The 21519-nt window shown below is 38.8% G+C and overlaps 1 protein-coding gene across 1 annotated transcript in view; it reads right to left on the bottom strand.

Moving 5' to 3' along the window:
- Positions 1–20956, bottom strand: part of LOC145994106 (uncharacterized) — a 58198-nt gene extending 37242 nt beyond the window's left edge. Inside the window, exon 1 of the mRNA XM_083130193.1 lies at positions 20654–20956. Within this exon, the coding sequence (XP_082986319.1) occupies positions 20654–20815 (162 nt within the window). The 5' untranslated portion in view covers positions 20816–20956. The remainder of the gene's footprint in view (positions 1–20653) is intronic.
- Between the last annotated feature and the right edge of the window lie 563 nt (positions 20957–21519).

Raw genomic sequence — 21519 nt, 5'->3', positions numbered from 1 at the left:
TCCGAAGCAAAAAGAGTTTATGTCACAGCCAGGGAATCACATGAGAGGAGGTACCCCTCCCCCATAAACACACGCACATCAGTCATCCAGGCTATTAACAATAAGTCAATGGTTCTCCTCTCATTTACCTTTAACAGTAAATTGAATTTTTGTAAAATTAAAATTGTCAGACTTTCCTTTTTTACACGTGCACTTTGTTTTCCTAATTCAGCAAAAACATAGAATTGTGACTCGTAAAATCATTACAGGCTGAATGAATGTCTCCGTAGATTCCAGAATAATGACTCTTTTTTTTAAAATAAATAGTTTTAAAATAATATAATATATGTGCCGTTGGTTACTAGTCACATAGCAGAATCTGCTATGTTGATGGAAGCTAGAACACTATTATCAATTAGGGTTGGAAACACTCACCTTCCACAAAAGCACGACTTAGCAACGTTTTCCTTAATTTTCATGCACAAGCTTGACTTGTATCCTGTCAGCAATGTGCACAGCACACAAACACTTCTGATGAAGCGTATTGCTTTCAAATGAATGTAACTAACGAGAAGCGACATCAAATGTTATACCTAGTATTTTCACTTTCTGTGCTACACGTACACTAGTGTTATTTCTAAACAAATTGTTGACTCCCAAAGGTAACAAAAACGTTTTGTTTAAATTTAGCTTTGCACCCGAGACATTTTCGAAATATTTCAAGTATTTTTGTGCATTCTCCAAATCCCTTTCGTTATTTAACAATAACGTAATGTCATCCATATAACTACTAACTTGAATCGTTTTTGACATGACAGAAATGCCTTCATTTATTTCTTGTAATCTTTTAAGTAAGGGAACCAGTGTTAATACATATAATGCACTACTGAGTGGACTTTCTTGTAAAACACCTCGTTTCATTAGAAATGTTTTCGTAAGACGCCCATTAAGTTTTAGCTTTAACTTAGTGTCTCCGTTCAAAATTTGTATCCATTTTATAAAGGTATCTCTGAAACCAAAAGCCCTTAAAACACTGTACATATATTTATGACTAACTCTATCATAAGCCTGTGAGAAATCCACTGATAAAATTGCTTTGTTGACTTGCTGGTTTTGTGTTGTAATAATTACATCACGTATAGTTTGTAATAAATGATGAATTGTTCTTTGAGGATTACATGCATATTGTGTGTCCCCTATTAGTTTATGCATGTAAGGAATTAGGCGGATCTTTATGCATCTGCTGATAATCTTAATATCGCTACTTAGAATTGTAATCGGGCGGTAGTCAGTAACCACTTTAGGTTTCGTTTTTTTTGGAACGAAAACCACTATTCCTGTTCGACTTGAGGACCCTAATTTCCCACTCTGTAATACATCATTGACCCATTGAGTGAAAACATCCCCAATTAGATTCCAAAAGGTTTGATAAAAGTCTGAGGGCGGGCCATCCTCTGCCGTTGATTTATTTCTGGCCGCTTTGAAAACTGCATTTCTTACTTCGGTGTTCGTAAAGGGTTTACTAATTTCCGTTCGCTCTTCTTCAGTTATTCTTTCTGTCACTTGGTTCGTAAAGTCCCAATCGGATTCTACGAGATTATGAGCTTGACCCATTAATTTTAAATAATATTGTAAGAATGTACTCTGAATTACTCTGGGATTAGTTGTAATCTCTCCTGTGTCATCTGTTATCTCTGTTATTAGGTGGCTTTTAACTTGTCTATGCTCTTGTAAAATATGATATAAATTTGCCTCTTCATCATTATCCAAAGATAACTTTTTGCTTTTAATTTTTACGATGTTTCTCTTTTTTCGGTGGGTGTAGAGAGAGTAATTTTGATTTCATCTCGTTAATGTAAGGCATATTTACATTACCTTGTAATGCTAGACTTTGTAAATCGTGTAACACGGCATAATAGAAATTATACATGTTGTTAAAATCTCTACTTTTTTCGATACTATACATTTTACTAATATAACGAAATTTTGGTTTTACAATGAATTCCCACCAGTCTGTTAGGGTCTTAATGGGTGATCTACGCCTAACTAGCTCTAGCCAAGTGTCTTTTATTAGCAGTTCATAATTTTTATCTGCCAATACTGAACAATTTAGCATCCAGTATCCTCTTCCCATACATGATTTGTTTTGTTCCAATTTTTTTTTTAAAATTAAGGCACTATGATCACAGAAGCAAACGGGAAACACACTTACACTATGTACATTTTCTTTATAACCCTTCGCTATATAAAATCGGTCAATGCGTGAAGAACTTTGAGTTGTAAAATGTGTAAATCCTGGTTGGTCTCTATGTTTACAACTCCATGCATCTTGTAACTACAAACCTTTTGTTAATTCATAGAGTGCCCGGGAAAAATTATAACCAGGTTGTTGGTCTTGCCTATCTAGGACGGAATTGAAGTCACCTGCCACGCATGTAATGTATGCGATGTTAATTCTGGACTTAGGATGGTAGAAAAAAAATGTTCTCGTTCATGCTTATTATGACTTCCTGAAGGCGCGTATACATTGCATAAAAACAAAGGACATAATTCCGCACTTATTAGTCTTCCTGATGGGTGGAGGGTAACATTATGTAAATCAATTCTTTGATGCACCGCTATTGCTGTGCCTTGATATGTGGCAGTAAAATTATTATGAACATTGTACCTGGCCAAAGATGAAAAATTGTCAATGCCTACCTCTTGTAGGAAGGCTATATCAATATCCGACTGTGTCAAAAAATCATTTGTAACGACCCTGCGTGGTCATCACATGTAGCTATCCTGCGTGATAGCCATATTCTTTCATATATAATTATTAATGCTTGAGAAATGCCCTGCGAGGCTTACGCTTTTGATTTATCTTTTATCTAATTTTGAGTGCATTGTTGTTAAGCATGAAGCATATATTGTTATGGCACACACGTTTTGGTTAAAGAAAGCATGCTAAATACCCTGCGTGGTTTACGCATTCAGTTATCTTTTGTGCAGTAATTGTTGTTTAATTTGTAACTTGCATTGTCGAATCTCTTTATCTTGTAATTTCTTTAATGTAACGTGTTCAGTTTAGCACACAAGTGTTAAGTTTACATCGCCACATGCTAGTGGTTTTTACAATGCTAAACTTGATCTTTTATAACGCACGAGTTGCATCTCGTGAATTGAAGGGAGTTTGCAACGCTGCAGCCGGCTTAGTTCCGATCTTCTCCACCCGCCTCAGTGCTGCCACCAAACAGTATATAAACAAAGCAGCGAGGCCCGGAGCTCAGTCGACTGCCAGATGCCGACTGCGAAAGACCTGGTTCCCAGATCTAGTCTGGAAGTTTCCCCTACCAGGATCCAATAGCTTCCTTGAGAAGGAAGGAGGAGAAAAGAAAAGCAGTTTTCCTACCTACCTGGTCTGCCCCATAAGAGCTTGATGTGCTACCCTTGGGTCGTGGCGGCCCAAGCCCAAGTCTCCTGGGTGCTTCCAGACCTACCCTTTGTACCTTGCCGTCTCTTGCTACTGACTGGACATGCCAAGGGACCGAACCGTTCCCTTGTCGTAGCTGGATTGACTTTGCGGCGTCCTTTCACACCAACACCTTTGTGAAACCGCGGGCCCCTTGGCCCGTCCCTCGCTATTGACGCTTTCGCATGTTGTCCCCAGACGGCGTGGCACGTGACGGCTACCAAGGTTCCTATTGGTTACCTGTACTAGTTGGTTCCCCCCTAAATTAGATAAGAATACTAATACTGCCCAGGTACCTCACTGAGGAGGATTTAAGAGCGTATGTGCTAAACAGGTTATTTACATGCGTGTATAAATATAAATAAACTTTTACAAGTTGACCTTTGACCTTTCCATACTAAACCCCGCAAGCCCTGAGATACTTTGAGTCCATGTCTTCGGCTGGCTACAAGCTAGCATATATGGGTACACTTTTGCACCGCTCCGTGGTGTAGTGTGCAGTGCTCCGGCGCGCGGACGTTGCACATTTAACGCCATTAGTTTATTCTGACTTTGTAATTTGTTAAGGTTAATCGTTGCTAGTGTGAATATATACATTATGGATGCAAGGATGTGATTTAAGCAATGCATTAATAATTATTAGTACTTTACGCTTTGCAATTGTTCCACTTTTGACGCTGGGCAGACTCACTCATATCTCTTCGTCACTACCTCAGACAAGAACTGTACGCATTACTGTATCACTTGGTTTATGTGTCCCTGCCCCTATTAGTTCTAAACTTTTTTCCTCTTTTCCTAAAAAAGGGGTCGGTTGAATAGGGTTTTCACTCTTGGACTTAAGCTGTACTTCTACTGCTGTACTTACCACGTCATCCTTTTTTTTTTTGTTTCTTCGGACGTAAGGTCATATGATCTGTAGCATTTTTCCTCGCTTTCGTGACGGATCGTGAGCTTTTTTTTTCTGGGGGTAGGTTCTGAAAATTCTGCTTCTGCGAACATCGAACTTGTAGGGATTTGGGGGTCTTGATTCGGGAATTCGAATAGAGTAATTGGGACTATAGATTCGTTCCCACTTACACTTTCACTTGCACTTTCGTGCACACTTTCCTTGTTACCATCACTTGCATTATCTTCTTGCTGATTTAACTGTGGGGATTTGGGAATCGTAGTACTTGCCTTGGGCTCGTTGTCTTCAGTGACTACCATCTGCTCGTGTTGTTCCTTGTGGTCATCTGGTGTAGCCTGTCGGTATGCCGGTACTGGTAAAATGCTTCTGGTATTCTGGTCTTGAGAAGTTGATTCCGTATGAGTGTGTGAAGAACTGGGGAGTGTATTAACCACCGCTGCAGCGTATCCTGTAGTACGTGTCGACCTTGCCACTCTATGCTGGCACTCATGATGTAAGTGGTCCTGTGCATTACATCTAAAACAGAGTTTGGGTTGCCCTTCATACGTAGTCCAATAACGCTCTTCATTTAACATAATATAAGATGGCACCGGTTTTTGTAGAATGATACGGACTATCTTCCTGCCCGTTCTGACTGGATAGGGGAGGGAGGTGGAATACACTTCATCTCGTACTGTTTGTACTATTCCGTATTTAGACATTTCAGTTGTTATGGCACTTTCTGGTAATTCCATGGGAACTAGATGAATACGAACGATTGTAACAGGTTTGTCTGCTCTGTGTACTGGAATATCATATTCTCCCGTGCCGTCTGAGAATACAAAAGTTCCCTTACTACGTGCTATTATTTCCTTGCAAAATTGTTCGGTGCTTACCTTAACAAACACTTGGTGTTTTACGAAGTCTACTTCAATACTCAAAACATCCGCAACGCACAATTTCACTACATCTCTCAGGCATTCGTGAATGGCGAGCGTGGTAGGTCTTTGCTGCACTCTTGCAAAGGAAAATTGCAAAGTGTTTAACCTTTTGACCGGCATGTCTGAGAAATTACATACGTTCACTTAACGTCACTGATACAGAGCTGCTCGCTCTGCTGTTAATATAATATTCACCTGTCTGTAGGAACTAAATTCCGCGTGTTGATTCTACTCTACTTGACGAATGTTCGGGGAGCGCTTGCTAGACACGTCTGCTCTCTACCTCGCCTCGTCGCGGAATGAAGTTATATTGATTGATTGATTTAGTTTATTTTACTTCGCGTTTTGTGCCTCTTGGCTAATTTGCGAAGAGGGGGATGAGTGATGAAATGATGAAATTGATGAACGGACATTCACAAACAACCAAGCCCGACCGGGATTCGAACCCGGGACCTTTGGCGTCGCAGCGCTATGTGCTAACCACTTTTTTTTATATATATATATATAAAGGAAATACCCTCTACACGGAGGTATCCCCCACCATTCACTCTTTTTCTCACTTTTACACTTTTCAATTCTTACATTTTTTTTTGTTTCTTATCAACTGGACGAACACAAATACCCATGCCTTACCCGGGACTCGAACCCAGAAACCCTTGCGTTGTAGCGCGCTCTGCTAACCACTTTCTTCTTCTTTTTTTATTTTTTAATTTTTTTAAAAGGAAATACCCCCTACACGGAGGTATCCCCCACCATTCACTCTTTTTCTCACTTTTACACTTTTCAATTCTTACATTTTCCTTTGTTTCTTATCAACTGGACGAACACAAATACCCATGCCTTACCCGGGACTCGAACCCAGAACCTCTGGCGTTGTAAGCGCTTTGCTAACCACTCCGCCACGGAGGTCGACACTTCGCCACGGAGGTCGACAAACCACTCGGCCACAGGGTCGGGCTTGAGGAAGTTATAGTCTGTCTAAATGAATACATGCAAATATCAGGTGCAAAAATTAATTATAGAAAATCGTATTTATTGCCACTGGGGAAGCAAACAAACTTAACATATGGACGTGAAATTGTAACTAAAGATAAAGTAAGAATATTGGGATATCTTTTGATAATAAATTACAATCGACGATAAATATAAATTTTGAAACAATAACAAATAACATACAAGGTTTGATTAAAACCAATGTGTTAAGAAATTTATCGCTTATATCACGAGTGCATTACTTAAACAGATAAATATTCGCAATAGTTTGGTTTGTTGCAGCACTCTTCCCTTTTTCAAGAATTTTTGCAACACGTTTACGATCGCTAGCTACGTATTTCTTGTGGCAATGTCAGGTTTTCAGAGTGGCTTATAACACTGCAATGTAACAGCAAACGGCAGGTTGATTGGGACTAATGCACCTGGAATGGAAAGCAGTGGCATTGTTCAACACGCGTAATCTACAGATGCTTATACAAGAACCAGATAGCTACACAGCGATAGTACTACGATCGATCCTCAATAAAATTCCCTTGACCTTGCCAATGCACACAGCAGCTATCCCGAGAAACTTTGCTTATCTTTTACCTTCTATTGCAGAATGTGTGTACAGACTGAGAGCAGGAAGTACGATAGGGAACCTACAAGTCAATAACTTGTATCGCCAGGAACTTGACCTAAATACGCAGTTAACGAAAGTAGAGCAACAAACTCCCAATAAGGAATGGAACCTAGTATGGACGAATGTTTGGGCGAAACATTTAACTAACAAGGTTCAATCCTTATGGTACCTGTTAGTACTTGATAAATATGATAATCCAATAGCGCAACAGCCCAATATTGGGCCAAGGCTTACCTATCGACTGCTGGCCTCCCTCCCATACGAGCCACCAAGGGGGCGTGGAGATCTGCAGCCAGACTAGGGGGACGGGTGGTCAGCCCGACCGACCCCCAGCCGTTGTAGGACTTCGCGACCGGATTACGCTCACTCACTCGGAGCTCCCCAATTTCCTCACGATGGTGGGTTGCCACCGGTTCTATACGTAGGCCAAATAAATTCCGCCTTAACCCGCTACGGAGGAGGACTGATAAATATGATACCAAAAGTAAAATACATCCACATCAATTCAGTGACACGTCATTATGTAATGTGTGCAATGAGGAAGATACAATAGAACACAGAATATCTAAATGTCATCACGCAAGTACCATGTGGCAACAATTACGAAACATGTTAAGTAGAATATGTCGTACATCAACAGCTAATTATACGACACAGACTGTAATAGTACCAGATTTTAAGTATTATCCTAAAACCAAATGGAATGCAGTACAATGGCTTATTAGCAATTCTATTTACTATACATTAAACTGCAAGTACGCATGTAATTTTAAAGATTTCTTACAACAAGAATTAATGGAAAACACTAGTGGGTGCGTTCCGAAAGTCTTAACGAAACGAACGCATTCAACGAAAATAACTGGGCTCGTGAATCTGGTGAAACCAGTTATTTTACAGACTTATGGGACACTCTAGGCGAAAGCACAGGTGCAGCATTTTGTTTTAGAGAAATTTTCCACATGGCGTCCAGCAGAAGGAATGTCCCAATGGCATAAATAAACTCTACTTTGGGCACTATTACTCATATTAATCGCATTCCAAGAACGGTTAAGGCATACTCATCTTGTGCATCTGCCTTCATATCGCTATCTGTTAAAATTATAATTCATTTTCCGAACTAGTGCAGTTTGAATCCATCAGCACGCGCTTTGTCTGCAAGGAGCAGACGATTCTCACATAACAAACCAGCCTCCTGGCCCGTGAGTTTGGTGAATCTCGTTTTTGCACGAAACGCACGGAATGCTACTTTTGGGACAGCATAATGAAACTCACGAAACGCACGGAAGCACTTATAGGACAGCCAGTTACCATAACTCGTTTAACGCGTTAAACTCGTGCGACTTTCGGAAAAGGCCAATTGTTTATAACAGAAAGAATTATGCAAATTTCCTAAAGGTTGTATATGAATAAAAAAGAAGGTATATTATTTTTAACCATGCTCATATAAAATGTAATTTGTAATAATAGTAATGATAATAATAAAAAGAGTGGGTAGAGCAATGGCACGGTATGCCAGAGACCCGGGTTGGAGTCCTGGTCGAGCCTGCATTTTTCGCTGAAAATTTCTGCGTAGTACATCTCCTGTGTGTGTCTAATCTACAATAATCAGCAGATGTATATTAAGGTGTTCCGTCATTCACGTGTCACTCTCCTCGTTTCATGCATAGATAGATATTTACGAGTGACCCACTCGATGAATGCTCGCACCTTAAGAGGAATTTTCAGATGGGAAAGAAAAAAATCTGATTCAACTTGTAAAGTCAAGACGTGCGCAGATTGTAGATGTTATTATTATAAACAAATAGAATTAATCAGTAGCTACAACTATTTACCTAAATATCACTCATAGGGCACTTAAAATAGAGCTGTAAAATATGAATTTGGATAATTATCTGTTTGAATTATTCTTCTTATATTTTACTTATTATACTTCTCCATACTTCTCTTTTCGAGGTGCAATTTGAGCGAAACAGCTGAATCCGGAATGCAATCTAATATTAATAGCAATACAACCATTGCAGTATAGAGAGATGAAAGGGACAATATGTCGTTTCCATACACATTATGCTACGCAGGTAACGTCTGGGGTAACTTATCGTATGACTTGGTTTTAATTAAATTCGACGTTACATTCCATGGAATGTTTGTTTCCTTGTTACGAACTATCTGAATAAAAGCTTCCTCTTGTCTGTTGGCTTTCGCGAGAGCTGCTTTAGACTGCCAAGGTCTAGTATTCGCCGTGTTCGAGTAATATAAGCACCAGTCACGTAGTTTCGTTAACCTGTCAATCCAGCTGTTTCTTCTCTGCGACCGAGAAGCAGAAATAATTCAATTTGCTTTGGTATGAATTAACAAACTGCAAGGGTCGCGAGTTCGAACCCTCTCAGGATATGATTCTTTTTCTTCTCTTTATTTACGCGGTAAACAGTGAAGTGTAGCAAGATTCGAAAGTAGATTTCGATATTTCGGTTTATTTTGGCCATCGATGTATAATATGTAATTTTGAAAACCGCCAACGTTCAATTCAATAGCAAACATTCAGATGTAAAAACATATGGTGCTAACCGGAGGACCTATATTTCTGAGCTTTTAGAGGTTACATAGAGAAGGAAAACTTATACATTTATTTCAAATATCTCTTGATTTTCATAGGGGCAAGTGGCAAAGTGATTTTTGTATTCAAAAAGGGGCAAAAGTCTGTGGACACGTCACACTCACACTTCAATTATACTCGGGACGGAACTTACAGTTGCAAGTGAAATCTGAACCACTATGTGCCTGCCACCTGCTATCGAACCCAGAGCCACTCTCTTACAAGGGACTAATATACAACACAACATACGAAAGTCTCTCTCTTATGTAACGGAATTTATCAATTTTTAATGTAGCTCACGATAAATCTGGAGAACTATAAAATTAAATGTCGAAACAACAACAACAAAAATAATTTTCCAACAACATAAAAATGAAATAATCCAAATTCCTAGATAAAAAAGAGACAGGAAAACTTTCCATCATGTTTATGAATTATATAACATAACCCTACAGCTCTACAGCACCATGGCGGGCCTTGGCTTACCTACCGACTGCTGGTCTCCCTCCCACACTGTTCCGCCGTCACCTGTTATAGCCTGGAGGTCTCAGACCAGTGTTGGGGTGATGGGTGATCAGCCCGACGAACCCCCAGCCGTTATTGTAGGTCTTCTTGACCAGGTTACGCTCACTCACTCGGAGCTTCCCAATTTCCTCACGATGGTGGGTTGCCACCGGCCCTATACGTAGGCCGAATAAATTCCGACCAGAGCCGGATTCGAACCTACGCCGTCCCGCAGCGAACGATCTCAAGACGAGTGAACGCCTTAACCCGCTTTTCTTTCTTTTTTTTTTTTTTAATATCTTGCATAATTACCTCTATTTTTTGCTTACATTTTTACCTAACTTTCCATGTTTTACATTCCTATAAATAATACATTTCTTAAATAGTTTGCATATAAATATGTACGGGCATCGGCCTCAATTTGTAAGTAAACTGATTGAAAGTATTCGCACAATGTTTGTTTACACATGATGCCTTTTGGTGTACAGGCATAATAGATGTAGTGTGCTAATAGCCACTGTATTGCCTGTAATTTTCTTAACGGGAAAAGCATAAAATCTGGGAAGAGGAGATGTTCCACTGTAAAATATGCAGGAGGTTTCCTACATATACTGCCGAGACAGCGGCAGAGGAATTTCCAATTGTCTGTCATTTTAGTACAAGTTGTTAATCTATGTCTGAGGGTATCTACTTGATCACAAGTTATGCAATTAGGTTCTGCCTCTAGATTAATCCGATATGCTCTTTCTTTAGTTAATATTATATCATGAATCACCAAGTACCATATCGAGCGCACGGAGGCTGGAATATGTTTTGCTGTTAAGTTGCGCCATACATTCGACCAGTTAATACTAGGTTGCTGGTTCACTATTCTGGGTTTGACCTTGAGCCTGTCGCACTGTTGACGATACAATAATTGCACTGTAATTGCTTCAGTCTGTATTTGTGGACTAGTTATCAAAAGATACACAAATTCTAATACCGTTGGACGGAAATAACTTGTATCACTGTCAAATTTTGGCAGTAATACAGGTGCTGTAAGTTCGATGTCTCTTAAGTAGGCATGGAGTATATATCCGGTCAAGTTCGGCGTATCTTTTAGCGCTAGTTGAATATTTCTATGATTGAGGAGAGCCTGTGCTTGTATTTCAATATTCATTAGATTTAGTCCACCTGTTCTTAATGGTAAACACAAAGTGGTATAGGCCACTCTAAGTACATGGGACTGCCATATGAACTGTGTGACCAGCCGTCGTATTTCTGCTGCACTTGCTGGTGGTAGTGGTAATACTTGAGCAACATACCATACTTTTGAAAGAAGAAACACGTTGCTGTAAGTCACTCTAGAGATTATGGATATATTCCTTCGCTTATCACCAAACACTGCATGTCGTAATCTTGATATCACCACACTATATGTTCTATTTTTCATTTCTTGTATCGTTGAACAAAACACTACCCCAAAGATTGTCACTTCATTCGCAATATCATAAGGTGAATCTTGATAGCAGTTTATTGGGTTTTTTCCTAGCTGCAAAATTTTGGATTTTTTATCGTTTACTTTTAACCCTGTTAATTCTTGCGTTGTTTTTAAGATAGCCTGTAACTTCTGCAAGTCGTTGTCATCATTTATCAGAACAGTTACGTCATCTGCATACGCGAATGTTCGAAACGATTTTCTGTAGACTTCCACTCCCCGCACCTGTTCTTGCATCCACCGTACAATGGGTGTAATTGCTAAGCCAAATGCAAAGAGTGATAATGGACGCCCTTGTCTTAATGATCGCTTCAGTGGGAAAGACGTTGACAGTGTCCCGTTAACATTAAGGCGTACTCTTGCATTTGTGTAAAGCAACTGAATAGCAGATACAATTTTTTCTCCTAATCCTACTTTTCTTAACAACGTAAAGAAATAATCGTGCTTGATTGTGTCGAACGCGTTTGCAAAGTCCAAGGCCAGGATTGCTGCTTTTGATCCAACTTTCTGTTGTTGAAGTGCCACAACGTCTCTTAATGTATTTAACAGTTCAAAAATTGCACCATGCGCTCGAAAGATGAATTGTTGTGGTCCTATTAATTTCTCCGCCAATTGTTGCAGTCGTGTGTATATTGTATAGTCCACACACAAGAGTGTTATCGGGCGAAAATTCTTTGCCGAGATGAGTCGTCCTGGTTTCGGCACGAGTACCATCACTCCTAACAGGCTCGTTTGCCCCATGCGTTGTTGTCGGAAAACTTCATTTACCCATCGCGTCAGCATGGTCTGTACCACTGGCCAAAATGTTTGGAATAATTCAATAGGTAAGCCATCTATGCCTCCACCGCGATTGCGTTTGCCGGCCATTACAGCTAGTTCCACTTCCTCTCTTGTAAAGGGCTGTTGGAGGAAATCCCTTTCTTCCTCTGTTACTCTTGGTATATAGTTTTCAATAACGGAAAAACCTTGTTCCTTGTCAGCACTTGTGTCACTGAATTTATTGGAAAAGTAATCTACTAAATGTCTTTGAATGTCTTTCGTATTTGTAAGTTTTACTCCTCCTTCATCGTCGATCTCTGTTATCAACTTCCGTTGTTCTCTGCGTCTTTCTCCTAGGACTTGCGCCAGCGAAAGTTGTTCTTTGGGATCGAACATTACTAATTTGCTTAGATAATTATATCTTTGTATTTTTTGGTTGTACATTCTCAGGACGACCGCTTGTATTTTCTTATATTCACTCAGAACAGTTTGATCTGTTTTGAGTTTGTTTGCTAATTCTCTCAAAACTGCATGGTAAAAGTTATACTTCTTATAAAAATCCGCCATTTTTCCTTTACTGTATTGCATGCCAAAGTATTTAATTGAGGGTTTTAGATAGGAGTCCCACCATTTTATGAAGTCCGTCTGTCTATGACTCATGGCTTCCCATTTTCCCCATTGTTCCTCAAATTCCTTACGAAAGGCTTCATCTTGAAGTAGTTGAAGGTTTAATCGCCAATAACCTCTTCCTTTCCGAACGTGTGGGATATTTAAAGCTATATCTAAATGGACACCTAAATGATCACTGAAACAGTTTGGAAGTACCTCTATTTTTGTGGAATGCGAGAACAGTTCTTTTGTTACATAAAACCTATCTAGTCTACTAGCAGTATTTGTTCTAATGTATGTATATCCTTTTTCGCTAGGATGTTTCCTTTGCCACACATCTATTAGGTCAAACCCAGACACTAAAATGTTTAAACTTGGTGAAGTATTAAAACCAGGGATTTGATCCTCTCGCCTTAACGTACAGTTAAAGTCTCCCGTGCACAATATATGTTGTATATTTCCACCGAGGGCTGTAGCTACTTGAGTATTGAAAAATTCCTCTCTCTCTTTTCGTGCGTCACTACCTGACGGAGCATAAATATTGCATATCCACACGTCACCCACATTTACACAAATTATTCTACCTGATGGATGGTATAGTACATTTGATACTGTAATACTATTTCTAACTATAATTGCCGTTCCCGTTGAGTTATGATTACTATTATTATATACTACATAATCAAACCCAATATCAAGATTTCCTATACCTAGTTCTTGAATACAAACGATATCTAAATTATAAGAACGTATATAGTCTATGAGATCTTTTCGTTTCAGTTCAGATGAAAGTTTGTTGATATTTATGGTAGCCACGTGATAAATTATTTCCTGTTCCATATGCTTGCATTGCATTAATGTTTTATAACACTCGCTTGAGTTGTCAGAACTTAAGTTATTGGTTACAAATATTAGAACTAGACACCATAGAACAGACACTACTACCATTACTACTATCTATATACTTTGTCAAAGTTACTTATTATCCTGTGTTCTATCACCGGTACCTGTGCCCACTGTCGTATTTACTGCCGGTTTCCTTGCCTTATTTCGTTTGGGGTGAGGTCGCTTCGACGCGGTCGGCGATCTCGACGTACTGCGTTTCTTCTGGCGATGCTCAAAGGTGTCTTGGCGACGGCGTTGAAGTTGCCATTCCGCTTCCTTAGCTTGTGAGGACTTCAAAGTTCCGGCATCTATGGGCATAGGCATCTCACTGTTCGCACCTTCCATCTTCATTGTAGCATCCATCATCTCGGGGGTGGATATCCCCGGATCTGGCTCCGGCGTGCCGTCGGACGAATCGACCGACGTGTCGGCATGCTGCTCGAGATCCATGTTCACTGGTTCCAGTATGGGGGTGTCTTCTGCATTCTGGTTCTGGTCTGTTGACTCCTCCGTTATCACCTCCATTTCACTTGCGTCGACGGTCTCACTCAGGGGCTCAACTAGTAGCTGTTCCGTCTGTTTTGGGGGGGAGTTCGAAGTCGAAGCGCGATCCAAGTTATTGGTGTCGGTCTCGGTATGCTGCGCAGATAGGTTCGTAAAGGTTGCCGACATCACTGGTTCAGTGGCATCGATCTGGTTGGGCCCAAATCTGGCGACATTAGCATACAGGGTAGGATTCTTCACAGGCCCAACAGGACGTCGTTGGGGGCACTTCCCAGCCACGTGTCCCCCCAAATCGCAGATAGCACAAGTGCGTTCCTGACCAAGATACGTCACCCAGAACCGTTGTCCACATATTGTAACATACGAGGGAATCGGGTGACGTAATGACATTTTCAAGATTTTTCGTCCCGTTCGAACTTTATAAATATGTTCTCCCGTGTACACTTCGTCCAAAATTTTGTCAATAATTTTGCCATATTGGCTCAAAACTGAACGTATTTCGTCATCTTTGAGTTCCTCGGGTACAACGTGTATCCGGACCGTCACATAATCCATATCTGCCCACGTCATGTCAACACTATATTCATCGGTATCGTCGTGATATTTAACACAGCCATTTGAGTTCTGTATCAAACGTTCACCAAGCACTCGCGAAGTTAATTTCAGGAACACACACTTATGATACAAATCAATTTCTATACTCACTACTTGTTCTGGCGTTAGCTGCAACGTGTCGTTAATCCAACGATGTAAGTCTAAGGTCGAGGGTCTAGTTGCAACATTCCGAAAGTTTAATTTCAGGGTATTAATTCGCCGAAGCACCATTCTACTAACTGGTTCTATTCAACAGGACACAAAAGTTGCCACGCGAATGGAAAGTAACCGCTTATGCAGGAGCAGCGCGCACGACGTCTGCTCACTCACGCGTTCCATGCGAGACTGGCCCGCTCGACTCCGGAGGAGGACTTATGAATTATATAGTCGCCGAATATAGTGCTTTATTTTTATACAAACACTACTTGAAAGCAATTTTGGTCGATAATTGTAGTTAAAAGTAGTTTTTTTTTTAATTCTTAGTAATAACTCTTGCAACCGGATCAAATTATATTCCTTGACGTTTACAAAATTACAGATTTAGAAGAGAGGGTTTATCCAAACACTTACTCGTGCACTATAAAATAACTCAAACAGCTAATCATCCAAAAGACATATTATACAGCTCTATTCTAAGTGCCATATGAGTGATGTTTAGGTAAATAATTGTAGTTACTGATTAATTCTGTTTTGTTTATAATAATAACATCTACAATCTGCGTACGTCTTGACTTTACAATTTGGACCACGCTTTTTTCTTTCAAATCTCAAAATTCCTCTTGAGGTGCGAGCATTCATCGAGTGGGCCACTTATAAATATATATTTTTGTATGAAACGAGGAGAGTGACACGTGAATGACGGAAAATCTGAAAATACATCTGCTGATGTTCCTCACAACTTACTCAATTAATTTCAGTGGTTTTCTTCTTGAAAATATTAACGGTGTGTTTAATCACACAACAATTTTCAATTTTAGCACTTCTTGTAAATATCGAGGCTTAGCAGCAACTAAAAAATCTCAATTTCAAGTAGTCTCGAGTAACATTCACGTTCTCTGAACGAGTAGTAGTTTTAATACATATTTTCTTATTGTCACGCAAACAATAACAAAGTTTCAGGCTGCAATTGGTGTGACGAGAATAAAATAATTACGTAGCACCCATTTGGTAAGAAAAAATATTTTGGAGACACGGGGATTCGAGCTTAGGATTTCTGCTTACAAAGCTGGCCTTTATCCGACATGGCCACAAACCACGGTGAAGAAATCAAGCTATTCGAATAATTTATCCATAAGATTGCATCTTTTCCTGTCCAGCTCGAAACTTTTGATGTCGCTTCTCGTTAGGTACATTCATTTGAAAGCAATACGCTTCATCAGAAGTGTTTGTGTGCTGTGCACATTGCTGACAGGATACAAGTCAAGCTTGTGCATGAAAATGAAGGAAAACGTTGCGAAGTCGTGCTTTTGTGGAAGGTGAATGTTTCCAACCCTAAATGATAATCGTGTTCGAGGGTCCATCAACATAGCGGATTCCGCTATGTGACGGCACATATATTATATTATTTTTAAACTATTTATTTAAAGAAAATGAAGAGTCATTATTCTGGAATCTACGGAGAAATTCATTCAGCCGGTAGTGATTTTACGAGTCACAATTCTATTTTTTGCTCAATTACGAAACCAACATGCACGTGTAAAAAAGGAGAGACCGACAATTTTAATTTTACAAATATTCCCCATTGACTTATTGTTAATAGCCTGGTTGACTGATGTGTGCGTGTGTCATGTGACTCCCTGGCTGTGACAAACTCTTCTTGCTTCGGATTTAAATTTTTCCCATCGCATATTCTGTGCCGACTTTGCGATTGTTTGCCAATGTGGATGTGGAAGGAGTTTATATATTCTTCAAGCCTTCTCCCGGACTAGGATAACAATTTTCCGAAATAAGAAATTTTTTTTTTATTTTTTTTTGTTTGCATCATTTTCAGCAATTAAAACAAACAGTACTATTTCCTCCTCGCTTATTCAAATTGCCTTTTTTATTTAGTGTTGCTTTTCTTCCATTTTCGGCTACTCGCAACGATGAAGAGACTATAAAAAGAATATATTTTTTTTTTTTAAATATACAAAGTATTTTTCACGAATTTTTCGCATTTACATAACTTTCAATGTAGGCGTGAACAGTCCCCTTAATTCACATTTACTCTGCAATCTTTCCGTTAGCCCTTTTTCTTTGAGTCTGAGAGACACAAAATTCCCTGCATGTGGTTAAAATGTTTGATAGTAAGCAACACTGCTGGTTTACGAACACTTACTTCGGCTGTACTGCCGGACCCGATACTGGACTTCAACTCAAACGAACGTGCCACTTTCTGTGAACAGAAGTATTCCAACCAGACCCTTAGCAGGATTTTTTGAGGAGGAGCAGGCCCATAGGCGGATTTTATAATTTTTCTCTGGAGAGGTTGTAATGCTGTAAACATATTATATATGTATATGTATGGCGGAGGGTGTGTAAAGAAGTTTGCTCATTTCGATGCTACGAATCCTTGAAGAACAACATTTTCTAACTGGTGTGTAACTATGCAACTACGTGACAAATATGTATGATATGGATAGATTTCAGGAATCCTGTGTATTGTAAACATCTCTTACAAAACTCACAATTGTTTTAATGCAAAAAAATCAAATAGCTTATAATATAATCAACATATACGTGTGCGGTGATAGATGAGGGTTCACCCATTTTGAAAAACCTTAGTTCCTGACTTTTTCTGGTGTTTTACATAACTTTGCAGACCACTTTATAATTATTTAACTTGCTAATAAATAAGAGTTACACTTCAACTTTGTAAGTTAATTAAACAAATCAAGTTTTTTCAATATGTCTGAAAATAAATGAAAAATAAAGTAAACGAACATTTTTAAGCAATATTGCACCCAAAGGAAGATTGTTGAGAAGAAAAAACTAAATATGTTTTCGGTTACCAATTCTGGCAAACAAAAATCATTGGATTTCCATGACTGTCTTAGGTTTTGAACGATTTTAATGAAATTCCTGTGTTTCCAACGACCTTCTCACTCCTATCTTGTTTTTTCTGACTTCCCTGACTTCTCGTAGGTCAGTGCGATCCCTGTGAATGAATTATCTGAAGGAAACGGCTAAGATATATGACTTCACCCTGCAGTGTCTCTGCTGGCATACTATATTTTCTACGGCGAATTTTCGCTCTTAGAATCTCATTCGATAGAAAAATAAATGTCAATGGCAACCAAAGAGCTATTCAATGGGGTTGCATACATGTGAGATGGCAAATGTAGTTTGTTTTCAACGCGAATGTTCTTGCTTTGAAGTTCTCTTCACGCTGTGAAAGTTTTCATTGTTGTACGTACGATTACATCCCTGTGTATTTATGTTAAAGAGAATTACAAGTAGAAGAGTAAAGTTATAATAAAATAAATTCCGATTGACAGAATCTCTAAAATAATATTGTACTTAATTTCTTGAGTATTTTGGAAAAATAACAGTATTTGTTAAAAGTACTTCAGGCAGTTTTTTGCTAAAAATATCAAGCAAGGATTCTGCTGTGAAGTGGATTCCCCTATTTACGTTATATTCATTAACCTTAAGGCATAGGCAGAATCGACATCAGTTGCAGAAAAACACTGATGCTGCAGAAAGAAAACTTCTGTTTTATCCTTCTGCACAGTGGTGGTGAAAAGGGACCCCAGATCTTGCGTTGAGGGTGAAGAGCTAAATGCCCTTGTCACATGGTTAGTTTTGTATAACAGTGATTGAGGAACCTTAGTTCCATATTGTAAAGAATATACAAAATTCCCCTCTAAGCAAATTAATGTGAAACATTAGTGATACTGTAATCGAAGAAACCATTCAATAATCAGGGGATTCCTATTTGTGGAGTGTCAAACAACTGTTTTGGCACATAATAAATTCAAACAATTTATTTCAAAAATATACAAAGTTTTCTACAGGATAGTCCTACGGAAACAGTACAATGGCTGAAGTGTGGCAAGATACTTCCTTTACAGCAAGTAGTGTCCGAGCTGAGACGAAAAATGTCGGGACTGGATTAAAAGGAATGGACTAAGTATGGACGTCTGGTATCAATGGTTATGGAACTTAAATTATCAAATATTGCAGACTGTAGGCTTCTGGAGCCTGTCTCTCTCCAGAAACACCCCATTAATTTGTGCAAGGACAATATTAAATTCTTGCAAAATCATCAACGTTATTTTCGTATGTTTTTAGAGGTTCAAATTAAAATTTTAAATAGCTCGAGGTAGGGAGGACGACATGGTCCCCATGGCCTCCCCTTTGGCACGGACAACACTAAATAAACACATGAACAAATTTTGTGTTGATCTTTCATGGTTACGCAACATGTATTTAAACATTATTATTGAGGATAGGCGCGTACAGTTTTTGAAAGAATAGGAGAGCCACGACTGAAAAATGTTCGAAAACCCCTGTCATAACTGATAGCCACCATTTTGTTTTGTTTTCACCATGTCTCCATTTGATCTTTACTTTCCTATGTTTCGTTGTTTGAGTCAACGTTATACTCAAATGGACTAATTAGCACTGGATCTACAATTTAAAGCTAGAATAGAACCACTACACAACTTGTCTCTACGGAGATCGTACCGGGCGCCCTCTTCATTACATGGTGAGGCCGTTTTCACTTCGCCACTGCGGAGGGACGAGAGATGATTCGAAAATTTAATGGGAAACATCAAGAAACTTCTCACTTATAAACGTTGCTGTTACATTTGACTTAAACTGAAAAATATACTAAACGGAATATATGTTCATCTGTATGCGTAACTATACTAGGAAAGTAAGGTTGCGATAACATATGCATTATAACAGTGCATTTATTCCAAAACCAACATATTTTTCCATTCCTGTCATCTCTTTATTCCTCTACCATACTACTGGAAGACACTAGGCACCAGTGACAGTTCTGCTCGAAGGACGGAGTTCCTTTAGTTTGTACTCCCACCGTTCCTAATACCTCAGTCTGGCAACATAGCGACAGGTGGGATTGTCATGAAAAACACCTGTTTGGGAAACCCACCATTTCCTCAGCACCGTAGGATGATGATATTCCATGTTCCAATGGTTGTATGCAATATTCACAGTCTGGCACTGATGCACTACATTGCCCTGATAATGCCCACTAGCAACATGACCTCAATGTTGCAGCTACTTTCTTTCCAAACCTCGTACTTGGTGAAGCCAAATGTGCATGTGTTGCAAATATGTCCTTGTACTCCATACAGTTGATAACGAACTTTGAACAATGAAGTATTACACTTCGATACCTACAGCTAGAGGCAAACTAGATTATGATAATAATATAAAAATTAATATTTCCTGAGTTACTATATGAGCTGATTTCTAGCGAATAGTCAGTGCTGCTTCCTTTGTTGCGAGCGGTCCTATGTTCGACCCTAAGAAGCAGCCCCAAAATATTGGTGTTTACACAGAATCGTAAGGAAAAAAACGGGGAGCTATTGAAAAGCAATAGTACAAACCAGTTGACTTATGAAAATCATGAAAACAAGAGTGATAGAACTCGGCGATACGGTTACTACGCATAACCAAATGAAAAAGATCACTTGGCAGGCCTTGGTCAGCAAAGATTGTTAACCATGGAGTATAGTTAGTTATACGTTGACAAATTTAATCATTATTTAAAAATAATATAAATGTTTACCTGCTCTTACATGTTCGGAACTCAGTATTGAAGACCACTAAAACTTAATTTATATATATCTAGTTAGACAACTTGTCGTGGTGACGTTACAAATAAAATACATTTTTACTTACTGAAACAACCATATTATCTGCATTTTCACTTCTGTTTTTCCTGGCCTCTAATGATATAGGATTTCGATGGTACGCCTTCATAGATCGTGAGCACGTATTCATAGACACAAACAAAGTCACAAAAATTATAAGACTACAATTTGATGAAGCCAAATTATTCATATCAGTATTTATATTCTAATTACTTATTAGAATGATTCGTAATCTTCTGTTCATCTGACTCAACACCTTCAGCGATGTTCGTTACTCGATATGTCTTCATGGCAGGTGCAAATGGTTCTAATAAGCGAGTTTTGAGAGAAACGTTTCTACATTTCACTCATTTATGTAGCAGATCATAAAATTCCCTCTTCGATGCAACAACAATGAGATCGGAAACGACATTAGAGCGTGTCAAGTGATAAAGTATGTTATAGCTTTAAACTCAATTTGTTTGATTTCTTCACTAATTGTAGTTGTCATGCGCAGTTTTATTTATAATTTACACTGAAAATGCATGGTTTCCTAGTTGCTAATAATTCTCAACATTTCTACGTTTTAATCATAATTTATAAACTCAGTTATGTGTATGAATGTTATTTTAGATATATGATCATTTCTAGCTAAGTATTTTAGTGTTTCTCCTGTTGAAAGCTCGAATCTCTCATCCTGCTGTTACGTCACGGTGAAGGTAACTTAACGTCACTGTTAGACACGAACTTTTGTTACAGTTTATATGTGACTTTCTGCTGCATACAACATCGTAGATGAGACACTCGTCATAATAGTCACAATAGTTACATCATTATATATTTCTGTAGGATTCCCAATGAACGTACTTAGATTCACTTAGATTCAGAATGTTTCAATACACATTTACAAACCAA

The sequence above is a fragment of the Lepisma saccharinum genome, chromosome 10, assembly GCF_977018435.1.
Source record: "Lepisma saccharinum chromosome 10, izLepSacc3.1, whole genome shotgun sequence".
NCBI lineage: Eukaryota > Metazoa > Arthropoda > Insecta > Zygentoma > Lepismatidae > Lepisma > Lepisma saccharinum.
Note: the sequence above shows the minus strand (reverse complement) of the source record. Positions and strands in the feature narration are given on the sequence as shown.